The 27,022-nt window shown below is 49.8% G+C and overlaps 1 protein-coding gene across 2 annotated transcripts in view; it reads left to right on the forward strand.

The window, feature by feature from the left end:
- aig1 (androgen-induced 1 (H. sapiens)) overlaps positions 1-27,022 on the forward strand; it is a 208,004-nt gene that overhangs the window by 131,178 nt on the left and 49,804 nt on the right. Inside the window, exon 4 of one of the 2 annotated variants that reach the window (XM_085979234.1) lies at positions 6,175-6,587. The exons of the other annotated variant lie outside the window; for it this stretch is intronic. Coding sequence (XP_085835360.1) covers positions 6,175-6,513 — 339 coding nt within the window. The 3' untranslated portion in view covers positions 6,514-6,587. Of the gene's footprint in view, positions 1-6,174; positions 6,588-27,022 lie in introns of those variants that run through there. 2 annotated transcript variants of the gene reach the window in all.

The raw sequence follows: 27,022 nt of genomic DNA on the forward strand, positions 1-27,022 counted from the left end.
TGCCCACCACTGGTACTGATCTGCAGGGTGCTCAGAAGAACTGAGCTACAACAGCAACAACAACAACTTGTATTTATATAGCGCCTTTAACGTCGTAAAACATAGACATAGAAACATAGAAGATAGGAACAGGAGTAGGCCATTCGGCCCTTCGAGCCTGCTCCACCATTCAACGAGATCATGGCTGATCATCCAAACCCTAGCACCCGGTCCCTACACCGACAGCCATCCCACACAAGCCCTATTCCCGTAACCCCGTAACCCCACATATTTAATCCCCCCTAACACTAAGGGTCAATTTATCATAGCCAATCAACCTAACCCGCACATCTTTGGACTGTGGGAGGAAACCGGAGCACCCGGAGGAAACCCACGCAAACACAGGGAGAATGTGCAAACTCCACACAGACAGTCACCCGAGGCCGGATTTGAACCCGGGTCCCTGGCGCTGTGAGGCAACAGTGCTAACCACTATGCCACCGTGCTGCCCAAGGCGCTGCACAGGAGCGTTATAAGACAAAAAATTTGACACCGAGCCACATAAGCCCCAATTAGGGCAGGTGGAGGTAGCTTTTCAGGAGTGTCTTAAAGGAGGAAAGAGAGGTAGCGAGGCGGAGAGGTTTAGGCAGGGAATTCCAGAGCTTAGGGCCCAGGGAACAGAAGGCACGGCCACCAATGGTTGAGCGATTATAATCAGGGGTGCTCAAGAGGACAGAATTAGAGGAGCGCAGATATCTCGGGGGGGTGTGGGGCTGAAGCTAGGGAATTCCTCTTCTGTTGAATAAAAATGTCACACAGAAGGGTGAAGATAACATTTATTCTCAAGTAAAGGGCTCCTCCTGGTTCTGTAGTGGCTTGCTCTTTAAATGTTTGTTCAGACCCTGTATCCAAACTGGTCAGGAGCGTTCCAGACTGCAGGCCATTAAAATGAACGATTCAGCCTTTTTTTCCCCTGACCATGTGCTTAGTCTCCCAACTGGAAACGACTGTTCAGCACAAGTGCTTACACGGGTGGAAATGATGGGTGTGTCGGGGGGGGGGGGGGCGGGCGGAGGGGGAGAGGTCAGGGAATTGTTAGTTGCTGTGCTGGCTCACTCCCCGCTCATGGAGCATCACCCTTGAAATCCCTGCACTGCTTCCCCTGCTGGTAGAATGCGCGCTGACTTTGTTAGCGATGCAAACCTGCTACTGACTACCGCTTAACGGGTGGGGGTGGGGGGGTTCCTTCAGTTCTCCTGCTTTGATGCACCATGCGTGCAGGGCGCTAACCGTGCCGGGGTTCTTGCACGTTGGGGGACTGGAACCCAGCAATTTTTTTTAAGTTTACGGGTGTTGCTTTCTGTTCGCTTGGATGATCACGAAGGGAAACGGAGAAGGGAACGGCAGGAATGTCGGAAGGCAAGCTGCTCAGGCCCACCTGTGTGCCACCCACTTTATCTACAGGCTCAGACGCAGCTACCTGGCAGTGATGGGGGGAGCGGGGGGAAGCACTGCCTTCCGGACTCAATATCAAGTTCAACAACTTCAGATCATAACCTCGGCCACTATTATATTTTTATATTTTTTATCCACACTTTTGGTTTGTGACTTTTCCTTTTTTTCCTCTCTCTCCCACACGGCAGCTGTCTCTCACTCTGTCAGCGCATTTCACACTTCATCTAGAGCCACGGTTTGTTTCTTTACCTGTCCTATTACCATCTCGTCTCACCTTGAATATCTCTTCATGTCTCTTCTTTCATCCCCTCCCCCATTTCCCACCCCCAAACTGCCTTTTGTTTCATTTCCTGCCTTTCTCAGTTCTGTAGAAGGGTTTCGACCCGAAACATTGACTCTATTTCTCTCTCCACGGATGTTGCCTGGCCTGCTGAATTTTTCCAGCATTTTCTGTTGTTATTTCTGCCTTCACTGGCGCAGGGTTCAGTTCGGGAGGCACTTGCTGAGCTGTGCATTGGTTTCAAGGATGGCTGCAGCCGGCCTCCAGCACGGCGATGGCACTCCCAGTGGCCACTCAAGGTGGCCAAGACCGCCGGCTCTTTCGAGGCTGGCACACACAATGGGCAGGAATTTTACTCAGGAGTCGAGTTGGGGGCGGGACTACAACTTTCGGGGTTGCAGTCCCGCCTCCATTGAGTTCTAGCCAACTCACGTGATTTTAACTTGATTGACCTTGTTGAGCCCGCCCAGCAGGCTCAGCAGGCCAATTAAGGGCCACCCGGCAACAGGTGACGTCACAGACTGAAATTTCATCTGTCAAGACCTTTTGACAGATGAAATATCAGTGTTTCACAGCTGTTTGAAGCTGTCAAACACTGGCCGTCTTACTTCTAACCCGAGTCCTTCTCCACAGACTCAGTTAGAAATCTCTCCTGCACAGTAAGCTGGAGGCTGTCACTTTTGACAGTTTGCAGCCATTCTGCTTTCTGTGCCGGTGAGATGAGGGACTCCCAAGACCCGAAGGAAGGAAGGCTGAAAAGGTAAGAAAAGGTAATTTACACTTCTTTAATCACTTTAGACACACCAAACACACTTACCTTTGCACTCATGCACACATTACTCACCTGAACACCGACATCTCGACCCCTCCAAGTCCTTCAACCCGACGGCCCGCCTCCTCTAACTTGGCGTGGTTTGGAGCCGTCGGGAATCCCACACTTCAACCTGCAAAATAGGGATTAGGCTAAAAATTGCCTGTTAACTACCTGTTAACAGGCAGTTAATTGGCACTAATCCCCTTCCCGCCTCAGGGAGGCGGGTCCCAGTGCGGGGCGGGTACCCGCCTCCTTTGAAACTGGCATGGAGGCGGGCTTGGGTGCGGGATGGGGTCGGGACCCCCGATTTCGGGATTTTAACCCCCCGCACGCCTTCAATCCCGACTCCACGGCACAATGAAAATCCTGCCCAATATCTCTGCTGTATCGGCCATTACTGATGTATTAATGTTGTAACTGAGGATTTCTCAAACACCTTCCTCGTCTTTCCTGCTGAACAACAATGGCAGCACCACAGATGCAGTTGACCCAGTGCTTCTCCTTTGTCTTATTGTGCTGAGTGTGACTTTCAACCTCCCCCCCCCCTAACCTGTGGTTCCTGGTAGGAGTCAAGAGTTCTGGCAGGCTGCTGGCTTGCAGTAAAAGAGAAGTTCGGATCCATGTGGCGTGCATTAACTTGCGCAGCTTCCTAAGGGTAACCTTGCAACCCAGACTCACTCTCTGGCACACCTGTTGGCATTTGCCCAGGGCTGCTGGAGCAGGCTGCACATGGCGTCACCCTGAGAGAGCTACTCCAGGTATGCATGCTGCCGGGCACTCCCTTAGTATGTGCATGAGAGGAGATCCCAGGACAGCACTGAGCTCTGCAAAACCCTGCCTCCTGACTCTGTCCATCCAATCTCCCAGCACGCTGAAATGAATGCCTCTATAGCTGGAGTCTGAGCATTCACAGAACATGTTAAGACAGGGCTTAGGATTGGGTGGGTACGGTAGTGTAGTGGTTATGTCACTGAACTAATACTCTAGTAAAACACGAGTTTGAATCCCACCATGACGAATTGAAAATTTGAAATTAAAAAAAAATCTGGGAATAAAAATCAGTAAAAGTGTCCGTGAATCAGTCGGACTGTTGTAACAAGGCAACTGGTTCCTTAATGTCCTTTAGGGAAGGAAACCTGCTGTCCTTACCCAGTCTGGCCTCAGATAGAAGTTGCAGCTGGTACTTGTACCATGCTGCAGTATAGAACATACATGGTAAGCATGACAAAGCTGTCAGGTTGTTAGCATGGGGCAGATTATGTGGCAGTTACATATCACAGAAAGCAGTTTAGAAATCTTACCTGCCATCTATATATTGGGAGCAAGTGACATTATTCTCCCTCTCATAGGAACAGGAGGAGGCCATTCAGCCCCTCAAGCCTGTTACGCCATTCTATTAGATAATGGCAGATCTGTGCCTTAACTTCATTGACCCGCCTTTGCTCCACATCCCTTGATATCCTTACCTAACAAAAATCTATTGATCTCAGTCTTTAAAACTCCCGTTGATCCCCAGCGTCCTCAGCCTTTTTTTGGCGGGGGGGTGGGGGAGAGAGAGTTCCAGCTCTCGGCCGCCTGCTCCCAGGCTTACTGCACCACTCGTTCCTGTGGCGGGTGCTCTTCAGTGCTGAAGAGGACAGCTCTCCGGTCCCTCGCTTGTTCTCGCACCACTACAGCTCAAAACTCTTCTGCATGCAGCCGCGAACGCAATCATTTCATTGGCCACTGGAGCATTTTAAATGCGCTTCAGCTGTTAACTTTAAGGGGACGCCTCGTTAGGTAACCGATTGTGCCAGGCGAGCTTGCAACGAACACGCTAATATCGAATATAGGGATCATGGGGTATGGGGAGAAAGCAGGGACAGGGTACTGAATTTGGATGATCAGCCATGATCGCATTAAATGGCGGAGCAGGCTCGAGGGGCCGAATGGCCTACTCCTGCTCCTATCTTCTATGTTTCTATGTAATATATCGAGTGAGCGGCTGTGTGAGCGCAATCGCAGGAAAAACCTGCATCGTCCGATTTTCCCCCAGTTGTGTGCACACAGGAATTTGAAGGCTACTGTTCCCCATTCAATACCTCTCCTAAGCAGGCTGAAGCATTCTGGCGTGATATCTGGTTGTCCAGCAGAATATTCCCAGACTGTGACTCCCGTTCCCCATTCTTTCCCCAGCTCCTCCACCTGTATTTTCTCCATAGCATTGCCTTAACTGCTGAAACAACAAAGGACAGATCAGTTTTAAAATAATGTTTATTATGATTTGGGCAATGAATACTAAGCGGTTCTCACTCACCTCCGCTTGATCCCAGGTTCAACCTTTGCCGGCAGACGGTTGTCTCTCCGTTTCGCCTTGGCCCTCTGATTCCAGTGGACAACATTCAATCACTGATACTCTGTCCTTCGATCCACTCCTGGATCTACTTCTCTCCAGGTCTCCTCCTCTGCAGGTCAATAACCAGGGGGCATTGATTTAAGTAATTGGTAGAAGGATTAGAGGTGAGTTGAGAACTTTTTTCACCCAGAGGGTGGTGGGGGTCTGGAACTCACTGCCTGAAAGGATGGTAGAGGCAGAAACACTCATCACATTTAAAAAGTACTTGGATATGCACTTGAAGTACCGTAACCTACAGGGCTACGGACCAAGAGCTGGCAAGTGGAATTAGGCCGGATAGCTCTTTGTTGGCCAGCACAGACACGATGGGCCGAATGGCCTCCTTCCGTGCTGTAAATTTCTATGATTCTATGATTCCACAAGTATCTCCGAAATTGGACACTGGTTCGAGGACTCTGCAAGCTGACTCCTTCATCCTCTCTAGACGTCAACATCATCCCATCACAGCACCTCAGGCTTTACCTTTGAACTCTTTCATATTGGCTCTTCCTTGTACTGTTTACAACTAAGCTATGTCTCTCCTTACCTTGCCCTGTACATATAACCTGAATTCCCTCTGCGCGTTTTGGCTGGAATCAGATCCCATTGCTTCTGTCTCTCTTTTTGCTCCTGGTCCAACTCAGGCCCTTCTTTCCCGATACTAACCCATCACTACTTTTCTGCTTCCCTATTCATTTGCTGCCATCGCAGATTGAATCCCCCCTTGAATAAGCCCACAGCTAGCCTCTGTGTGCTTCCCTTGGCAATCTCTGTAGGGCCCATCAAGGCACCCGTCACTGCCTCCTTATGAGCAGCAACCCTAACTGCCTTCTCCTCCTCTCTCGCCCACCTTCCTGCCCAGCGTGCCCACAGAGGGCTAACCTCCCCAACCTACTTCCTGCGCCGCTCATCCCACCCACTACTTCCCCTTTGGACTCTGCCAGTGGATCAATCTCTGCGTTTCCCTCCACAATCACCATTCCCTCTTGAACAAGGCCCTTGCCAGCCATGACATTATTGTGGATGATTGCATTGACATCCCTTTTAAAACCACCACTTCTCAGTCCTTACAGACCAGCACCCCATCTCCAACCTTCCTTTCCTCTCCAAAGTCCTTGAACGTGTTGTCACCTCCCAAGGCCCATCTTTCCCCAGCTGTGCATTCAGGTTTTCACCCCTGCCACAGCACTGAAATGGCCCTAACCAGACTCACTAATGACCTCCTCTGTGACTATAACCATGGTACCTTTTCCCTCCTCGACCTGTCTGCAGCCTTTGAAACAATCAACTCGCCGAGGCTTCTTCGACAGCACCTCCCAAACCCGCGACCTCTACCACCTAGAAGGACAAGGGCAGCAGATGTATGGGAACACCACCACCTCCCAAGTTCCCCTCCAAGTCACACACCACCCTGATTTGGAAATATATCGCCGTTCCTTCATCGTCGCTGGGTCAAAATCAAATCAAATCAAATCAAATCAACTTTTATTGTCATTGTTAGTGCACAAGTGCAGTACAACGAAATGTAGGCTTGCGGCTCCCGAGAGTGTACAATTTGGATTAGGACACTTAAACATTTCAACATATATTTGTACATATATATTAGCATAAATATGACCATAATAAAGTGCATCGGCAGATGTGCAGGCTTTAGTGTTTATTTGTGGAGTTCAGTAGGATGACAGCCCTGGGAAAGAAGCTGTTCCTAAATGCTGACACTCTATCAAACTGTAGGAGTACCTTCACCACACGGACTGCAGCGGCCCAAGATGGCGGCTCACCACCACGTTCTCAAGGGCAGCTAGGGATGGGCAATAAATGCCAGCTTTGCCAGCGACGCCCACATCCTGAGAATGAATAAAAATAATGCCATCCTCCTTCAATGCCTCTCTTCTATTGTCCAACTCAGTGAGACTGCGCTCGCTTGGCTGCATTTTTAGCCAATTGTAGCCACAGCATCTCAATCGATGGCTTCTCTTCCCACTCCTGCACGATTACGTTTAGAGTCTCCTAAGGATCTATGGCTGCTCCCTCCTCTTCCTCACCTACATACTGCCCCTTGGCAACATTATCCCCAGACATCGAGTTACCTTTCATATGTACGCTGACGACACCCAATAATACATCTGCACCACATCTGTCAACCCCTCCACAGCTTCTGTGTTGTCAGACTGCTTGTCCAACATCCAATCTTCGATGAGCCGCAATTTTTACAGTTAAAAATTGGGAGGACCAAAATCATCGCCATTGAACCCCACTCCCCCCCAACACAAACGCCATACTCTTGTCACCGATTCCATCTCCCTCCCCTGCCATCATCTTAGGTTGAACCAGACCATTCACAACCTCCTCTTCGAACCTGAGCTGAGCTTCTGACCCCATATCCTCTCCATCGCAAAAACTGCCTACTTCCACCTCCGTAACATCGCCCGCCTCCGTTATGCCATTCAGTGCTCTCCTGGCCGGCTACACATACCCCGGCCAGCTTCAGCAGAACTTCAGCTCGCCCTAAACTCTGCTATACGCATCCTATCCGGCACCGTCCCACTCATCCGTGTTCATTTTCATTCTTTGTGTTTAAATCCCATTGTGGCCTCAGTCCTTGTTATCTCTGTGACCTCCTGCAGCCCTACGATCCCTCCTGCACCCCTCCCACTCCCCCCCAATCGAAATCTCCGTTCCTCTGATACTGGCTTCTTTGCACTCCCCTACCTCCCCCCACCCCCCACCCCACCCCAATTGACGGTCGTGCCTTCAGCTGCCTAGGTCCCACGTTCTGGAAACACCTCCTTAAACCCCTCCACCTCCCCACCTCACTCTCCTCCTTTAAAACTTCCCTTTAAATCCACCTCTTTGACCAATACTTTGGTCACACCTCTTAATATCTCCTATTTTTTTCTAATTATACCTCTGGGAAGCACTTTAGGGGCATTTTTGTACATCAAGTCTGCTCCGCCATTCAATAACATCATGGCTGATCTGATCTTGGCCTCAACTCCACTTTCCCGCCCACTCCCCATAACCCTTGACTCCCCTGTAGGTCAAATATCTGTCAATCTCAGCCTTAAATATATTCAATGACTCCGCCTCCACAGCTCTCTGTGGAAGAGAATTCCACAGATTCACAATCCTCCGAGAGAAGAAATTCCTCCTCATCTCCATTTTAAATGGGTGACCCCTTATCCTGAAACTATGCCCCCTAGTTCTAGATTCCCCCATGAGGGGAAACATCCTCTCAGCATCTACCCCTGTCAAGCCCCCTCAGAATCTTATATGTTTCAATAAGATCACCTCTCATTCTTCTAAACTCCAATGCGTATATCCTCAACCTTTCCTCATAAGACAACCCCTTCATCTCAGGAATCAACCTAGTGAACCTTCTCTGAACTGCCTCCAATGCAAGTATATCCCTCCTTAAATAAGGAGACCAAAATTGCACGTAGTACTCCAGCTGTGGTCTCACCAACGCCCTGTACAGTTGCAGCAGGACTTCCCTACTTTTATACTTGCACTCGGAGCAGCGGGAGCAGAGGAGGAGCAGTCGGGTATAAAAACCCATGACCAGCGAGGCCCGAGAGCACTCGGAGCAGCGGGAGCAGAGGAGGAGCAGTCGGGTATAAAAACCCACGACCAGCGAGGCCCGAGAGCACTCGGAGCAGCGGGAGCAGAGGAGGAGCAGTCGGGTATAAAAACCCATGACCAGCGAGGCCCGAGAGCACTCGGAGCAGCGGGAGCAGAGGAGGAGCAGTCGGGTATAAAAACCCACGACCAGCGAGGCCCGAGAGCACTCGGAGCAGCGGGAGCAGAGGAGGAGCAGTCGGGTATAAAAACCCACGACCAGCGAGGCCCGAGAGCACTTGGAGCAGCGGGAGCAGAGGAGGAGCAGTCGGGTATAAAAACCCACGACCAGCGAGGCCCGAGAGCACTCGGAGCAGCGGGAGCAGAGGAGGAGCAGTCGGGTATAAAAACCCACGACCAGCGAGGCCCGAGAGCACTCGGAGCAGCGGGAGCAGAGGAGGAGCAGTCGGGTATAAAAACCCACGACCAGCGAGGCCCGAGAGCACTCGGAGCAGCGGGAGCAGAGGAGGAGCAGTCGGGTATAAAAACCCACGACCAGCGAGGCCCGAGAGCACTCGGAGCAGCGGGAGCAGAGGAGGAGCAGTCGGGTATAAAAACCCACGACCAGCGAGGCCCGAGAGCACTCGGAGCAGCGGGAGCAGAGGAGGAGCAGTCGGGTATAAAAACCCACGACCAGCGAGGCCCGAGAGCACTCGGAGCAGCGGGAGCAGAGGAGGAGCAGTCGGGTATAAAAACCCACGACCAGCGAGGCCCGAGAGCACTCGGAGCAGCGGGAGCAGAGGAGGAGCAGTCGGGTATAAAAACCCACGACCAGCGAGGCCCGAGAGCACTCGGAGCAGCGGGAGCAGAGGAGGAGCAGTCGGGTATAAAAACCCACGACCAGCGAGGCCCGAGAGCACTCGGAGCAGCGGGAGCAGAGGAGGAGCAGTCGGGTATAAAAACCCATGACCAGCGAGGCCCGAGAGCACTCGGAGCAGCGGGAGCAGAGGAGGAGCAGTCGGGTATAAAAACCCGCGAGGCCCGAGAGCACTTGGAGCAGCAGAGAGCAGCGAGGAGGAGCCCGGCTTAAAAACCGGCGGCAGTTGCGAGGCGTACCAAATCAACAGCAGAGGAGAGGGGTAAATAGTAATCAGTGTGTGACGTCACCAGGGAGCAGCTGGTGCAGTCGGGAGAGCAGGAGGCCAGTAACTCTTATATAGGTGGAGCTGTTGCTAAACCCGAAACACTACAGTGTAGTGTCTCCCACCCTTCCACCTCCTCTAACCTTTTAGGGGTTAGGGGAAGTTGAAAAGGTAGGTTCAATTTATTTTATTTCAGGAGCCTAACCTAGGTGGAAAAGGTTCCAGGACAGGAGGCGGCAGTGAAAATACAACACCAGAAAACAGGTAGGTGACTGGTTGGTGAGTACTTTCACAAACTTATTCTAAGTAGAATTCAATAATTAAGCTAAATCGTAGTAAATAAAAGGGTCTTGTAAGGGTTAAGTCATGGAAGGGCAGCTCAGACCCGTGTCATGCTCCTCCTGTGCCATGTGGGAAATCAGGGACACTGTCCCTGACAACTATGTGTGCAGGAAGTGTGTCCAGCTGCAGCTCCTAGCGGACCGCATGGCGGCGCTGGAGCTGCGAATGGACTCACTCTGGAGCATACGCGATGCTGAGGATCTTGTGGATAGCACATTCAGTGAGTTGGTCACACCGCAGGTAAAGGCTAGCTCAGACAGTAAATGGGTGACCAAAAGGCAGGGTAAAGGCAGGAAGGTAGTGCAGGGGTCACCTGCGGTCATCTCCCTCCAAAACAGGTTTACCGTTTTGGGTACTGTTGGGGGAGATGACTTATCAGGGGAAGGCACCAGCAGCCAGGTTCAGGGCACCATGACTGGCTCTGCTGCACAGAAGGGCGGGAAAAAGAGGGATAGGGCTATAGTGATAGGGGATTCAATTGTAAGGGGGATAGACAGGAGTTTCTGTGGCCGAGACCGAGACTCCAAGATGGTATGTTGCCTCCCTGGTGCAAGGGTCAAGGATGTCTCGGAGCGGGTGCAGAGCATTCTGAAGGGGGAGGGGGATCAGCCAGTTGTCGTGGTACATGTAGGTACCAACGATGTAGGTAAAAAGAGGGAGGAGGTCCTACAAGCTGAATTTAGGGAGTTAGGAGCTAAATTGAAAAGTAGGACCTCAAATGTAGTAATCTCTGGATTGCTACCAGTGCCACGAGCTAATAAGTTTAGAGAGAGTAAGATAGATAAGCTAAATATGTGGCTTGAGCAGTGGTGCAAGGGAGAGGGATTTAAATTCTTGAGGCATTGGAACCAGTTCTTGGGGAGGAGGGACCTGTACCAAGGGGACGGTCTACACCTGAACTGTGAGGGAGCCGATGTCCTCGGGGTAATATTTTCTAGGGCGGTTCGGGAGGATTTAAACTAATTTGGCAGGGGGATGGGAACCTAGGTAGTGGAAAAGAGGGAAGTCATATGAAGTCAGAAATAGATGGTAGAAAGGTGAGAAGCAATAAGCAAAGGAGAGAAACACAAAGGGCCAAACTAATTCATAATGAGAGTGTGAAAAAAGCAAGCCTGAAGGCTTTGTATCTTAATGCTAGAAGCATTAGGAACAAGGTGGATGAATTAGTTGTGGAAATAGAGGTAAACAAGTATGATTTGATTGGGATTACAGAAACGTGGCTGCAGGGTGGGCAAGGCTGGGAACTTAACATCCAGGGATATACAATATTTAGGAAGGATCGGCAAAAAGGTAGGGGAGGTGGGGTAGCATTGCTGGTAAAGGAGGGGATTAATGCAATGGAAAGGAAGGATATTAACTCGGATGAAACGGAATCTGTATGGGTAGAAATGAGAAATAGCAAGGGGAGGAAAACGTTAGTGGGTGTGATATATAGGCCTCCAAATAGTAATATGGAGGTGAGGGAAGGCATAAAAAGGGAAATTAGAGAAGCGTGCGATAAGAGCACAGCTGTCATCATGGGTGACTTTAATTTACATATTGATTGGACTACCCAAATTAGTAAAAATTCTGAGGAGGAGGAATTCCTGGAATGTTTTCGGGACGGTTATCTGGACCAATATGTCGAGGAGCCGACTCGAGATCAGGCCATTTTAGACTGGGTATTGTGCAATGAGAAGGGACTTATCAGCAATCTTCTTGTACGAGGCCCCTTGGGTCAGAGCGATCATAATATGATCGAGCTCTCAGTCGAGATGGAGAGTGAGGAAATTGAATCAGAGACTAAGGTCCAGAACTTAAATAAAGGGAATTACGAGGGTCTGAGACGGGAATTGGGTAAGATTGATTGGGTGGTGTTTCTGGGGGGATTGACAGTAGAGAGACAATGGCAAGCATTCAAAGATAGAATGGAAGAATTCCAGAACATGTTTATACCGGTTTGGCATAAAAATAAACCTAAAAAGGTGACTCAACCGTGGATAACGAGGGAAATTAGGGACAGCATAAAATCAAAAAAAAGGGCATATCAACTGGCAAAAAAAAGCACCAGACCGGAAGATTGGGGGCAGTACAGGATACAGCAAAAGAGGACAAAGGGATTAATCAGGAAGGGGAAAATAGAATACGAAAGTAAACTTGCAGCAAACATAAAGACAGACTGCAAAAGCTTTTATCGGTATATCAGGAGGAAAAGACTGGTAAAATCCCAAGTCGGTCCCTTGCAGTCCGATTCGGGAGAATATATAATGGAGAATAAGGAAATGGCAGACCAATTAAACTCATACTTTGGTTCTGTATTCACAAAGGAGGACACAAATAACCTCCCAGGAATATCGGCAAACATGGGGACTAATGAGAGGGAGGAGCTGACAGAAATTAGTATCTCTAGGGATATGGTGTTGGGTAAGTTGAGGGGACTGAAGGCCGACAAATCCCCGGGGCCTGATAAACTACATCCTAGGGTACTTAAGGAGGTGGCCCTGGAGATAGCAGATGCTCTAAGGATCATCTTCCGGAACTCCATTGACTCGGGAACAGTACCCGTGGATTGGAGGGTAGCTAATGTTACCCCAATATTTAAAAAGGGGGGTAGAGAGAAAGCAGGGAATTATGGACCAGTAAGCCTTACATCGGTTGTGGGCAAAATGCTAGAGTCCATTATTAAGGATAAAATAGCGGAGCACTTGACAAATGGGGAAAGGATCGGACAGAGTCAACATGGATTTACAAAGGGTAAATCGTGTTTGACTAATCTGCTGGAATTTTTTGAGGAAGTAACTGGTAAAATAGATGGGGGAGAGCCAGTGGATGTGGTGTACCTTGACTTCCAGAAAGCCTTCGATAAGGTTCCACACAAAAGATTATCATGCAAAATTAAGGCTCATGGAATTGGGGGCAAAGTATTAACGTGGATAGAGAACTGGCTGGCGGATAGAAAACAGAGAGTTGGAATAAACGGCTCGTTTTCGGAGTGGCAGGCAGTGACCAGCGGGGTGCCGCAAGGATCTGTCCTGGGACCCCAGCTGTTCACAATATATATAAATGATCTGGATCAGGGAATTGGATGCAATATTTCCAAATTCGCTGACGACACTAAACTAGGAGGAGGGGTGGGCTCTGATGAGGATGTCAGGAGGCTACAGTGCGATTTGGACAGGTTGGGGGAATGGCGGATACGTGGCAGATGCACTATAATGTGGATAAATGCGAGGTTATCCACTTTGGGGGTAAAAACAGGAGGGTAGATTATTATCTAAATGGCAATAGATTGGGAGATGGGGAAGTGCAGAGGGACCTGGGTGTTCTTGTGCACCAGTCACTGAAGGAGAGCATGCAGGTGCAACAGGCGATTAAGAAGGCAAATGGTATGTTGGCCTTCATATCAAGGGGGTTCGAGTATAGGAATAGGGATACCTTACTACAGCTGTACAAGGTGCTGGTGAGACCGCACCTGGAGTATTGTGTACAGTTTTGGTCGCCCCATCTGCGGAAGGATGTTCTTGCCATGGAAAGAGTGCAACGGCGATTCACCAGGCTGATACCTGGAATGGCGGGAATGACCTACGAAGAGAGATTAAATAGTTTGGGCTTGTACTCACTGGAGTTTAGAAGATTGAGAGGGGATCTCATCGAAACATATAAAATTATGGCAGGCCTGGACAGGCTGAATTCAGAGAGAATGTTTCCAATGGCCGGGGAGCACAGAACCAGGGGCCACAGTCTAAAAATAGCGGGCAAATCATTTAAAACAGAGATGAGGAAGAATTTCTTCACTCAAAGAGTGGTGAGCCTGTGGAATTCCCTGCCACAGAGGGCTGTGAAGGCTAATTCAATAAATATTTTCAAGAGAGAATTGGATATATTTCTGAAGGCTAAGGGGATTAAGGGTTACGGAGAAAAGGCGGGGACGGGGTACTGAACTGGTAAGATCAGCCATGATCTCATTGAATGGCGGAGCAGGCTCGAAGGGCCGAATGGCCTACTCCTGTTCCTATCTCTATGTATCTATGTATACTCCATTCCCTTTGCAATAAAGGCCAACATTCCATTTGCCTTCCTAATTACTTGCTGTACCTGCATGCTAACTTCTTGTGTTTCATGTACGAGGACCCCCAGATCCCTCTGTACCGCAGAATTCTGTAGTCTCTCTCCATTTACATAATATTTTGCTTTTCTATTCTTCCTACCAAAGTGAATAACCTCACATTTTCCCACATTATACTCCATCTGCCAAATTTCTGCCCACTCACTTAGCCTATCGTTATCCCTTTGCAGACTCTTTGGGGGCGATTTTCCCGTTGGAAGCGGGTTGGGAGCAGGTTTGGGGACGGGCGGGTTCCGAACCCGCCTCGACTGTCGGGTGGGAAAAAGTCTGGATTTTCCCCCAATTGCCCCATTAACTCCGGGTGTGTGGGTTCCCCTGGGCCAATTACTCTCTTTGGACTGAAACTCGCCTCTGCTGACGCCACTTATACAGCTTCATTTAAGGACTGCTCGCTTCCTTGGCTCATTCCACTGCTGTTTTGTGGAAGCTGAACACTTTAGCGCTGAGAAGAGATGGCTAACTCGAGAGCCAAGGCCTCCCCGAGGTTCTCCAATGAGTCCCTGAGTATTCTGGTTGAGGGGGTGAGAGCTAGCAAGGAGGTGCTCTTCCCCTCATCTGGGAGGAAGAAGCCTCCCAAACAAACCAAGGCTGTCTGGGTGCAGCTGGCACAGGATGTCACCTCCAGATCGGTGTGCAGCAGAACATGGCTGCAGTGCCGCAAGAGGTTCACTGACCTTGTAAGATCAGCCAAAGTGAGTATACCATCAGCTTGACCCTCATTCTGCTCCCCTTCTCCTCTCATCACCAGCACTCTGCATTGTCAACCTCCTCCTACACATCCCACTTTACCCTTAAAACCCTTGCAACCTTAACCATCCCTCTCACTCTACGAACACAATCACTTCACTATTCGACTGTGCTGCCCTGACACTCCCTATCAATGTTATGCAATGACAACGAATAACAATGCACAGGGAGGGCCCTTGGAAATGGAACCTCACTCCATCTTTGTCTCCTTCTAAGCATCTATGCTATGGATTCTCTACACTCACTCCATCATTCTCACTCAAACTCCACTTGTCTCCCTCATTGCAGGAAAAGATAGCCCACAATAAAAGGGAAAGGGCGAAGACTGGAGGAGGGCCACCTTCCCTCGCCCATTTGACCCATGCTGAAGAGGCGGCACTGGAAATCGTTGGCGCTGAGTTGGAGGTAGAAGTGGGGGACGGACAAACGGGCGCAGCAGAGCAAGCTGGTGACAGAATAGTTTTGCTTCTCTTTTACATTGCAGGAATCACTAAAATGGCTGCGAATGTACGTTATTAGAATGGCATGTGCATGCCACACTACCATAACATCTCTAACTCATTCCTTTACTCCCCCACAGGACCATCGACAGCCCCCCTCCCCACTGTCCAGGAGGAAGAGCCTGAAGCGGAAGACTCCTCAGAGGAATCTGCAACCTCTGAGGGCGCAGCGTCAGCAGATGTAAGCGCACCCAACACTAGCGCAGATACATACACCTCGGTGGGACCTTCGGGAGATAGAGTAGTGCTGTCACCTGGTGTATCACAGCTCACAAGTCACCTGGTGTACCACAGCTCACAAGTGAGCATCAGCAGATGGTGGAGGCAGGGACAGCAGTGGAGAGTCCTCGTCGGAGGTCGCAGGACTCTCCTAGCTCTGCTCAACTGCATGTGGACCCTGTGCCTCTGGGTCCATCCAGAAGGAGAGCGGTGCTGGAACTCCAGGAACAGGTGCAGGAGTCTCTGGCAAGTTTTGTCTCCAGGGTCACTGCGTGTGTGGAGAGGATGGAGGAGTCCATCTCTAACATGAGCAGAGCCTTTGTGGAGGCGTTGGCACATGAGCGCATCTCCTCAGAAAGGTTAGCTACCTCCGTGGAAGCGATATCTACCTCTGTGGTATCGGTGGCTGCCTCTCTGCAGACAATGGCCATGGCCATGGAGGAGATAAGTCACCAGAGTGTTGAGAATATGGTCAATGTTCAGAATAGACTGACATCTCTGGAGGAGCGATGGCCAGCTATTGATCAGAAAGACCAGTGCTTCATGGACATCCTCAGCAGTAGGACTGCCAGTGCAGAGACGGGTCCTCATGGCCCCCCTGATGTGCAGCAAGGTGTTCTCAAGCCACTTGCTAGCGCTGAGGTGGGGCTGACCCATGAGAGGGATGTTGGTGGCAGATAACAAGGAAGTGGGGGCTCCTCTCCAAGCACTCACACTTCTATGCCACTGCGTTGCCCTCGGTCAGAGCGCCACCAGAGTCCTCACCCAACTGAGATGGGTGTCTCAGCCCCTGCACAGCCGCAGGAGGAGCAGACTTTTGGCAAGGCCTCACAGGCTCGCAAACCCAGAGGACGCCCTCCAAAGGTGCCGAAACATGAGCAGCATGAAAGTGAGCAAGGGGCCTCCACTTCAGCTGAAGCCACAGGGGAAGTACCACGTAGGAGCACGCGTAAGAGGAAGATAAAGCACAATTAGTCACACAGGCAGTCACTTGGGTGTTTTTTTTGTGTTTAATGATTAAATGCCATCCCTTTGTGAATGTATTAAACTCTGGTGATGGTAAACTGTTGACGTTATGACCTGTGATTTCAGTTTTGGAAGTTCCACATTGTGGCCTCAGCGAGACTTGCTTGGTCAGGTTGGTGGTCAGAGTGAGAGGAAGCCAGAGAGTCATGACCATTGTGTATCTTGTACTATGAAGGAGCCAAGCTCCTGTGCTAGAATGGGCAACCTAAGCAAATCTGGTCAAGATGAGTGCATCCCTTGCATTCCAGCCAGCAATGTGCTCGCATGCTGCTGCTGCTGCTGGTTGATGCGCCTCCGCTCGGTCATCATTCTCCTCCTCCTCCTGCTCCTCCTCCTCATCTGAGGAGGCTATGCACTGAGCCACTTGCTCCTCAGGAAGCTGCAAGCCACGATGCTGTGCCATGTTGTGCAGTGCACAGCAGACCACGACCATTCTGGAGACCCTGTATGGTGTATACTGCAGGGCTCCACCTGCAAGGCATCTGAATCGCATCTTCAACAAGGTTTGTTCCATGATGGACCTGGTTGAAATGTGGCTGGAGTTGTAGCGCTCTTCAGCTTTGTTAGCTGGCCTCCTGATCGGCATCATTAGCCACTTCTTCAGGGGGTAGCCCTTGTCACCAAGGAGCCATCCGTTAAGTTGGTTTGGCGGCTTGAAGAGCGGAGGCACACTAGACTGCTGCAGGATGAACGAGTCATGGCAACTGCCACAGTACTTGGCGCAAACATGCAAAATCTCCTTGTGGTTACACACCAGCTGTACATTGAGGGAGTGGAAGCCCTTGCGGTTGACAAAAACAGCTGGGTTGTGATGGGGTGCCCTCAGGGCCACATGTGTGCAGTCTATGATGCTCTGCACCATTGGCAAGCCTGCCATATTTGTGAATCCAACCCCACGCATGGTTATACTTGCTTGATCAGTTGAAAAGTTTATGTAATTGTGGGCCTTTGCAAAGAGGGCATTGGTAAACTGTGTGATGCAACTGTGGGCGGCCGACTGGGAGATGCCGCTGATGTCTGCTGATGATCCCTGGAAGGAGCCTGAAGCAAAAAAGTTGAGTTTGACAGCCACTGGTAAGGGGTGTCCACCGGATCCGCTGGGCTCCAGGTGTTGGTGCAGCATTGCGCAGATGTCTCCGACAACCTCTCATGAAAGTCTCAGCCTCCTTTGGCACTGCTGTTCACTCATGTTGAGGAAGCTCATCCTCTGTAAACACTGAGATGAGGGTATCTCCTGCGGCGACGTGCTGCCATGCGCTGGCGCCTTCTGCCCTGTGCAGCATCAGGTGGGTGAGCAGCAGGTTGGCGCTCCTGCTGCTGTTGCTGCTGTTCTGCCTGGTTCTGCTGTTGCTGTGGCTGCTCCTCGTCCGAATCTGAGGTCCATGTTGAAAGGAATTAAATGTTTCACATGCTGCTGGTAGATACCTCCATTGGGGAAGCGCTCGGTCCAAGTGGGAAGAGGGTTTTCCCAGGAGGTCCCAAAGTAGATAGATCTCAGCTGCACCACTTCCAACTTCAGTAGGCCTGGAAAAAGTGCTCAAAGACCTGTGCAACAAATGTTCTGCCACCTGCAACTCAACCCTGTTGAAAGCTCCGTTTTTATGGTGGAGCTGCAGCTGTGAGGTGGCCACCTACTTGTCAACCTGCCAGGATTAGCTGGCATGGTTTAGGAGCGGCGTGCAACAACGCTATAAATATGGCAAAATAACAAAGGCCTGGCAAAATAGGATTAGAGAGACCCTTAAGCACTTGTTAAGGGTCTTAACTGCCTATCCCGCCTCGGGACCGAATCGCACTCCTGAAGCCCGCCTCCGGCAAAGTTGCGCGGAGGCAGGTTCCAAACCCGCACTCAATTTTTGCAATTTTACCAACTGTCCTGCCTCCAAACCCGCCTCCTCAGGGCTGGGAAAATTGCCCCCTTAGTGTCCTCCTCACAACATGCTTTCCCACCTATCTTTGCATCATCAGCAAATTTGGCTGCAGTACACTCGGTCCCTTCATCCAAGTCATTAATATTGATGGGTTAATATTCATAGGGGTAAAAATTGCCCCGTATCTTCACCGGGGCGCTAATTTTAGCGTCCCAAAAAAATTAGCGCCCCCGCAGCCGATTTTCCCAGGTAGCGCCCCGAGAGGGAGGAGGGGCGCGACTGGAAGCGCCAATATCGCGGTGCTACGTGCCACAGCGCCATGTGTGAGCCCAGCATTCAAGAGGAGTGCCGGGCTCACGGAGAGCAGCCGGCACACCGCGGCGGGGGGGGGGGGGGCTTCACGGGGGCCGGGGGCAACAACGGGGGCGGGTGCTGGCAGGTGGCCAGCAACAAAAATGGCTGCCCACCACCTCCCCTTTAACTAGCGCCGCCCCGGCCGCAGGTAGGCCCACCACCCCCCCCCAAGACTCCAGCGGGGTAAGTCGGGGGGGGGGGGGGGCGCCACCCAATATTACAGTCGGGGCGCTGCGCACGGCGATGACGTCATCGTCGGCAGTGCTGCGCAGCGCTAACGGTTAGCGCCACTGCTAACCTCCCGCTGAATTTCACGGGCGGTGTTAGCGGCGCCGCGCCCAGGCGCTAGTTGATTTGCAAATCAACCGAATTTAGTCCCCATAAAATTTTAGAATGAAGGTAGCAATGAGTTTTAAGAATGGAAAAAACAAATGTTATTTACCACATATTCGAATGCTGCACTCTCCTTAAGAGATTTTCCCCTTCCACAACAAAATTCCCCTTCCCACCGAGTATGTAGAGTATCCCCATGTGGTGGATCTTTCCTCTTGTTGTCATGAAGTGCCTTTGTTGTGCTCCGGTGAATAGCCATTAACTTATCTCCAGACAGTGCTGAGACGGTTTCTGACTTGGCTGCTTAAGATTTATTTTCAACATGGTGAGTTTGTTTTTTCGCAAGAATGTTCATTGATGCCAAGTCCTGACTTCAGAATCTGCGTCAGCTGCTGGAAGTCCCTTCTCTGGTCAGACCCGGGGTCATCTCGAGGCTTCCCAAAGTCAACATTGCATAGAGAGCATTTTGCCAAACATTCCAAGGAATTTCCCAAACAGAAGAGGCTCCAGGGGCTTGAAGAATTCTTAAAACTGAGGCCACCCAACAGAGCAAGCTGAAGAAGTATGGGAGGTTACCCTTTGCCTTCCTCTTTCCCACATCCACTTCCAGGGAAAACCATCAAAGCAGCATCAAAAAGGAGATGGGTCGGATTCTCAAAGCGCAGGTCACCTTCCTCTGCTTCAGAATCCAAGTCACGTGAATTCACGTGTACTTTGGCATCAAAACTAAGATCGTAGAATCTTACAGTGCAGAAGGAGGCCATTCGACCCATCGTGTCTGTGCCGGCTCTTTAAAAGAGCTCTCCAATTAGTCCCACTCCCCCTCTCTGCAAATTTCTCCTTTTCAAATATTTATCCAATTCCCTTTTGAAAGTTACTATTGAATCTGCTTCCACCGCCCTTTCAGGCAGCGTATTCCAGATCACAACAACTCGCTGCGTTAAAAAAAAGTCTCCTCATCTCCCCCCCCTGTCTTTTTTTGCAAATTATCATAAATCTGTGTCCTCTGGTTACCGACCCTCTTGCCAGTGGAATCAGTTCTCCTTATTTACATAGAAACATAGAAGATAGGAGCAGGAGTAGGCCATTCGGCCCCTCGAGCCTGCTCCGCCATTCAATGCGATCATGGCTGATCATCCAAATTCAGTACCTGGTCCCTGCTTTCTCCCCATATCCCTTGATCCCTTTAGCCTTAAGAAATATATCCAACTCCTTCTTGAATATAGTTAATGAATTGGCCTCTACTGCCTTCTGTGGTAGAGAATTCCACAGGTTCACCACTCTCTGGGTGAAGAAATTCCTCCTCATTTCTGTCCTAAATGGCCTACCCCTTATCCTTAGACTGTGACCCCTGTTTCTGGACTCCCCAACCATCGGGAACATCCTTCCTGCATCTGGTCTGTCTAGTCCTGTCAGAATTTTATAAGTTTCAATGAGATCCCCTCTCATTCTTCTAAACTCCGGCGAGTATAAGCCCAATCGACCCAATCTCTCCTCATACGTCATTCCTGCCATCCCAGGTATCAGCCTGGTGAATCTTCGCTGAACTCCTTCCATGGCAAGAACATCCTTCCTCAGATAAGGCGACCAAAACTGCACACAATACTCAAGGTGTGGTCTCACCAAGGCCCTGTACAACTGCAGCAAGACATTCTTGTTCCTGTACTCAAACCCTCTCGCTACGAAGGCCAACAAACCATTTGCCTTCTTAACCGCCTGCTGCACCTGCATGCTTACCTTCAGCGACTGGTGCACAAGAACACCCAGGTCTCGTTGCACTTCCCCTTCTCCCAATCTATTGCCGTTCAGATAATAATCTGCCTTCCTGTTTTTTACTCTGTCAAAACCCATAATTTTGAACACCTCTCTTAAATTTCATCTTAACCTTCTCTGCTCTAAGTAGACCAATATCAGCTTCTCTAGTCTCTCCACATAACTTGTACAAAGTCCAATGTAGTGTGCAGGGAGTTCTGAAGAGTATACAAATCCAATTGATATCACTCATTAGACTTGTTCCATGTCATCAAAAGTGGCATTGTTGTCTCTCCCGATAATGTGGTCAACTCTCTCTTTGCAAGATAACTAACTAGCGGTGAAGCACAGGTAAGAAAATTGGGGCCACGGTGATGCAGCCCTATCTCCACTACTGCCCCTTTGCCAGGATGGCAGCCTTGCAGAATTACCCCCGTTGTCTCCTACAACTCTTCCTCCTGCATGCAGAAGTTTAAACATAATTAACCATCACTTGCTGAACCAGGTTTGCTGCAGAGCCCCATTATCTTAACCTGGCCCACCAGCTGGGAACGGGGCGGGTTAGAAGAACCTAAGAATTAGGAGCAGGAGTCGGCCATACGGCCCCTCGAGCCTGCTCCACCATTCATTGAGATCATGGCTGATCTTTGACCTCAACTCCACTTTCCCGCCCGATCTCCATATCCCTTGATTCCCCTAGAGTCCAAAAATCTCTCTATCTCAGCCTTGAATATGCTCAACGACTGAGCCCCCACCGCCCTCTGGGGCAGAGAATTCCAAAGATTCACATCCCTCTGAGTGAAGAAATTCCTCCTCATCTCAGTCTTAAATGGCCGACCCCTTATCCTGAGACTATGACCCCTAGTTTTAGACACTCCAGCCAGGGGGAAACAACCTCTCAGCATCTACCCTGTCAATCCCTCTAAGAATTTTATACGTTTCAATGAGATCACCTCTCATTCTTCTAAACTCCAGGGAATTTGGGCCAGTCTCCTCATAGGACAATCCCCCCCCCATCCCAGGAGTCAGTCTAGTGAACCTTTGTTGCACCCCTCTCTAAGGCAAGTATATCCTTAGGTAAGGAGACCAAAACTGTGCATAGATTGGATACACCAAATTGGAGCATAAAGGCGGGCTGGGTGTAAAACTGGCATCCGTTGCCATCCCACCCCAGTCCCTCCTGACGGGTGAGGCTGCTCAGTGTAATTTCTCCAAATATTTCCGTTGCCTGGCAACTACCAGGGTCCAACTTCGCGACGTACCTGCTCTTGTCACAGTGGACTGCAGCCACAGGACGTCAGTGAAATCGCGGCAGGGTTTCTGCGTACTGTTCTGGTGCTGCTGTGGTTGAGACAGAGCCACGGGGTTACAAATAAAGACAAAGAGGGTTTGCGGTAATGCAGGAAATTGCATTTTTTTTTCATACTGGTTTGCAAAGGAGCAGATGCGTGCAGCATATCAGAGAATGAGTGGCATTACGTTGCAGAGTGTCTTCACCCTTGCCTATATTTGGGTATGATTTTTCTATTGCTAGCCGTGCAGCCTGATCAGAAGGAAGCCACAAGGAGTTCCGTGCCAGAGTAAGAGACCAAACAGATGCGCAAAGGGTGCATTTTTCTTTGAAACAATTGCTCTTGTACAGCAGATAATGATCGCAGATAACAATCAGGCTGTGCGGTTGTCTGAAGACATCAGGAAATTCTGCAAATGTCTCAGACTGCAAAAAAAAAGCAGACGTGTACGCTGTGAGTGGCGTGAAATCAGAAAGGGGATCTGCAAACAGAAGGAGGTGACAGCTTCATGTCCTTTTGAATGCATTCAGTGCAAGAGTGTCCTTTATTTTCTTTTAAATGCCCACTTTTAGCTCCCATTTTTTACCCGCTCTTTCAGATCCTCTCCACACTCGAAAACCAGGGGTTGTAAATATAAGATGGTCACTAATAAATCGGACTGGGCCTTTGGCGTAGCGGTAGCATCCCCGCCGCTGGGCCAGAAGGCGTAGGGTTTCGAACCCCGCTCCAGACAGTCCCGGCAAGTGGAGTCGGAGCTCCGGCTCTAAATTCTGGGTTGACATCCAGCGGGATACTTGCGTCCATGGGTGTGGGTGGCCCCCCCACCTTGTATGGGTTGTGGGAGCCTGTAAAACCCTCCCGCCACAGGACTAACCACCCTAATGGCTGGTACGAAGATGGTTACAGTCACGGAAGGAGCGTTAATCGCGGCCAGAAATCCTTCCACCACTTCATAGAGTTCCCCAAAGGGAACAGTGTGAAGACACGTACGACGACGACTAATAAATCCAATAAGGAATTCAGGAGAAGTGTCTTTATCCAGAGAGTGGAACTCGCTACCATGGGCGTTGGTTGAGGCGAATAGCACAGATGCATTTAAGGGGAAGCTCGATACATACATGGGGGAGAAAGGAATAGAAGGTTATGCTGATGGGGTGAGAGGAAGAGGGGGTGGGAGGAGGCTCGTGTGGAGCATAAACACCGGCGCGGACCAGTTGGGCCGAATGGCCTGTTTCTGTGCCATACATTCGATGCAGTTGCATGTAATACTCATACGTTATCCACCCGAATGAGTGAGATTCACAAAGAAACGGGTTTCATTCAGAAAAGGATTTTAATGGATGAGGGGGCTGCAAGGGGTTGACTGACCCTTTACCAATGCTGGCCTCCCTGTTTCTCCTTGCTGAGAGGGCCATTGAAGGGGGGAAGCACTACCTTATTTGCTGATATTCCTTATCAACCAGCAGGGAAAGCATCCCAAACATCAGTCATATGCCTTGCATCATTAGCCCTGGCCGAGATCAGAAACTCGCCCACTGGGGAACCACCGCCACAGATTCATTTCCTTAGTACTTCCATATTTTAGTACATTAGCATGCCAGGGCCACCTGGTAATGGTTTGATGTTAAATGAATCCCATGAGTTGTATTAATATACATAAAGTAACTTAATACATACCAGCAATGATTTCATGTGTTTTTGATGGGTAATTACTGAAAAGGAATTTAACTTGTGGAGCATTTGACCCATAAGAGCCAAGTTTGAATAGTTACTGGAGCGAAAACACATTTAGGGTGTCAATGATTACAGACGAGCCAGTTTGCCAATAGTCACCAAATTACCGAGGGTGAATTTCCACGGGGATTCTCCCGCTCATCCAACATAACTTCGACGGGAATGCCACGGAAATCCGTTTGTGCCGTTACCCCCCCCCAGGCTCTCCGTGGCTCCTCTGCTGAATTAGGGAGCAGATGATCAGGAGAACCCACCTCATTCTTCCCCTCACCCTCCCCTCTCCGCCCCCCCCCCGCAGAAATTCAGCGCCAGCTGAAAAGGTAAGCGAATTCATCCATATTTTCAATGCAGTTGGTTCGAAGCAAACTCCAAGCGCTCAGCTGTGGGAACATAGGAACAGGAGGAGGCCATTGAGCCCCTCGGGCCTGTTCCACCATTCAATGAGATCACGGCTCCATTGACCTAACTCCATTTAGCCGCCTTGGCCCCATATCCCTTAATACCTTTGGTTAACAGAAATCTATCCATCTCAGATTTTAAATGAACAATTTCCCTCCAAGTCTCACACCATCCTGACTTGGAAAAAATGAATCGCCGTTCCTTCATCATCGCTGGTTCAATATCCTGGAACTCGCTCCCTAACAGCACTGTGGGAGCACCTTCACCACACGGACTGCAGTGGTTCAAGATGGCGGCTCACCACCACCTGCTCAAGGGCGATTAGGGATGGGCAATAAATGTTGGCCTTGCCAGCGGCTCCCACATCCCAAGAACGATTTTAAAAAAAAACAATTGAATCAGCATCAATTGCCGTTTGCAGAAGAGAGTTGCAAACTTCTACCACCCTTTGAGTGTAGAAGTATTTCCTAACTTAACTCCTGAATGGCCTGGCTCTAATTTTTAGGCTATGGCCCCTCTGCTGCGCTCTTCCAAAAAAAACATCAGGGTGGAATTTCCGTGGTGGCTCCACCATCTCCAGGCGGAAAACTGGAAAAAATCCAAGAGAGATGATTTAACGTTATACGTTAGCAAAATACTGCGGATGCTGGAAATCTGAAATAACAACAGAAAACGCTGGAAAAGCTCAGCAGGCCAGGCAACATCCGTGGATGCTGGAGTTTAGAAGATTGAGAGGGGATCTCATCGAATCCTATAAAATTCTGTCAGGCCTGGACAGACTAGATGCTGGAAGGATGTTCCCGATGGTCGGGGAGTCCAGAACCAGGGGTCATAGTCTAAGGATAAGGGGTAAGACATTTAGGACTGAAATGAGGAGGAATTTCTTCACCCAGAGAGTGGTGAACCTGTGGAATTCTCTGCCACAGAGGGCGGTGGAGGCCAGTTCATTAAATATATTCAAGAAAGAGTTGGATATATTTCTTAAGGCTAAAGGGATCAAGGGATATGGGGAGAAGGCAGGGACAGGGTACTGAGTTTGAATGATCAGCCATGATCTCATTGAATGGTGGAGCAGGCTCGAAGGGCCGAATGGCCTACTCCTGCTCCTATCTTCTATGTTTCTATGAGAGAGAAACAGAGTTAATGTTTCAGGTCGAAGACCCTTCGTCAGGACTGAGAAAAAAAAGCAGGAAATGAAACAGATCAAGAAGTAAGTTTGAGGGCTGGGAAATGGGGGAGGGGATGAAAGAACAAAAGGGAAGGTCTGTGGGGGGTGAGGAGACATTAAGAGATATTCAAGGCGAGACGAGATGGTAATAGGACAGGTAAAGAAACAAAGGATGGCTCTAGATGGAGTGTGAAATACGCTGACAGAGTGAAAGACAGCTGCCATGTGGGATTTAACGTTATGGTGCGAGGTCAGGAGAGCCCTGGTGGAAATTACTGCCGGTCATCTGCTATTGTTTGACCTTTGAAGCCATACTTATATTGCAACCTGTGCTATACATGCTCAACTAAAAACATAAGAACATACGAACTAGGAGCAGGAGTCGGCCACACGGCCCCTCGAGCCTGCTCTGCCATTCAATAAGATCATGGCTGAACTTCGACCTCAACTCCACTTTTCCGCCCTATCCCCATATCCCTCGATTTCCCTAGAGTCCAAAAATCTGTTGATCTCAGTCTTGAATATACTCAACGATTCATCATCCATAGCCCCCTGGGGTAGAGAATTCCAAAGATTCATAACCCTCCGAGTGAAGAAATTCCTCCTCATCTCAGTCTTAAATGGCCGACCCCTTATCCTGAGACTATGTCCCCTATTTCTAGACTCTCCAGCCAGGGGAAACAACCTCTCAGCATCTACCCTGTCAATCCCCTTCAGAATCTTGTATGTTTCAATGAGATCACCTCTCATTCTTCTAAACTCCAGAGAGTATCGGCCCAATCTACTCAATCTCTCCTCATAGGACAGCCATCTCATCCCAGACATCAATCTAATGAAAGAAAGAAAGAAAGGAAGAATAAAAGAAAGACTTGCACTTATATAGCGCCTTTCACGACCACCGGACATCCCAAAGCGCTTTACAGCCAGTGAGGTACCTTTGAAGTGTCGTCACTGTTGTAATATAGGAAATGCGACAGCCAATTTGCACACAGCAAGCTCCCACAAACAGCAATGTGATAATGACCAGATAATCTGTTTTAGTGATGTTGATTGAGGAATAAATATTGGCCAGGACACCGGGGATAACTCCCCTGCTCTTCTTTGAAATAGTGCCATGGGATCTTTTACGTCCACCTGAGAGAGCAGATGGGGCCTCGGTTTAACGTCTCATCTGAAACCCTCGTTGTGCCGCTGCTAAGGCAAGTATATCCTTCCTCAGATAAGGAGACCAAAACTGTGCACACTACTCCAGGTGTGGTCTCTCCAAAGCCCTGTACAAAGTCCCCCACCATCAACATCCTGGGGGTCACCATTGACCAGAAACTTAACTGGACCAGCCACATAAATACTGTGGCAACAAGAGCAGGTCAGAGGCTAGGTATTCTGCGGCGAGTGTCTCACCCCAGATTCCCCAAAGCCTTTCCACCATCTACAAGGCACAAGTCAGGAGTGTGATGGAATACTCTCCACTTGCCTGGATGAATGTAGCTCCAACACTCAAGAAGCTCGATAACACGCAGGACAAAGCAGCCCGCTTGATTGGCACCCCATCCACCACCTTAAACATTCACTCCCTGC

Source organism: Somniosus microcephalus, chromosome 3 (genome assembly GCF_052327205.1).
Source record: "Somniosus microcephalus isolate GS21.2 chromosome 3, FLI_Smic_1.0, whole genome shotgun sequence".
NCBI classification, from domain to species: Eukaryota; Metazoa; Chordata; class Chondrichthyes; order Squaliformes; family Somniosidae; genus Somniosus; species Somniosus microcephalus.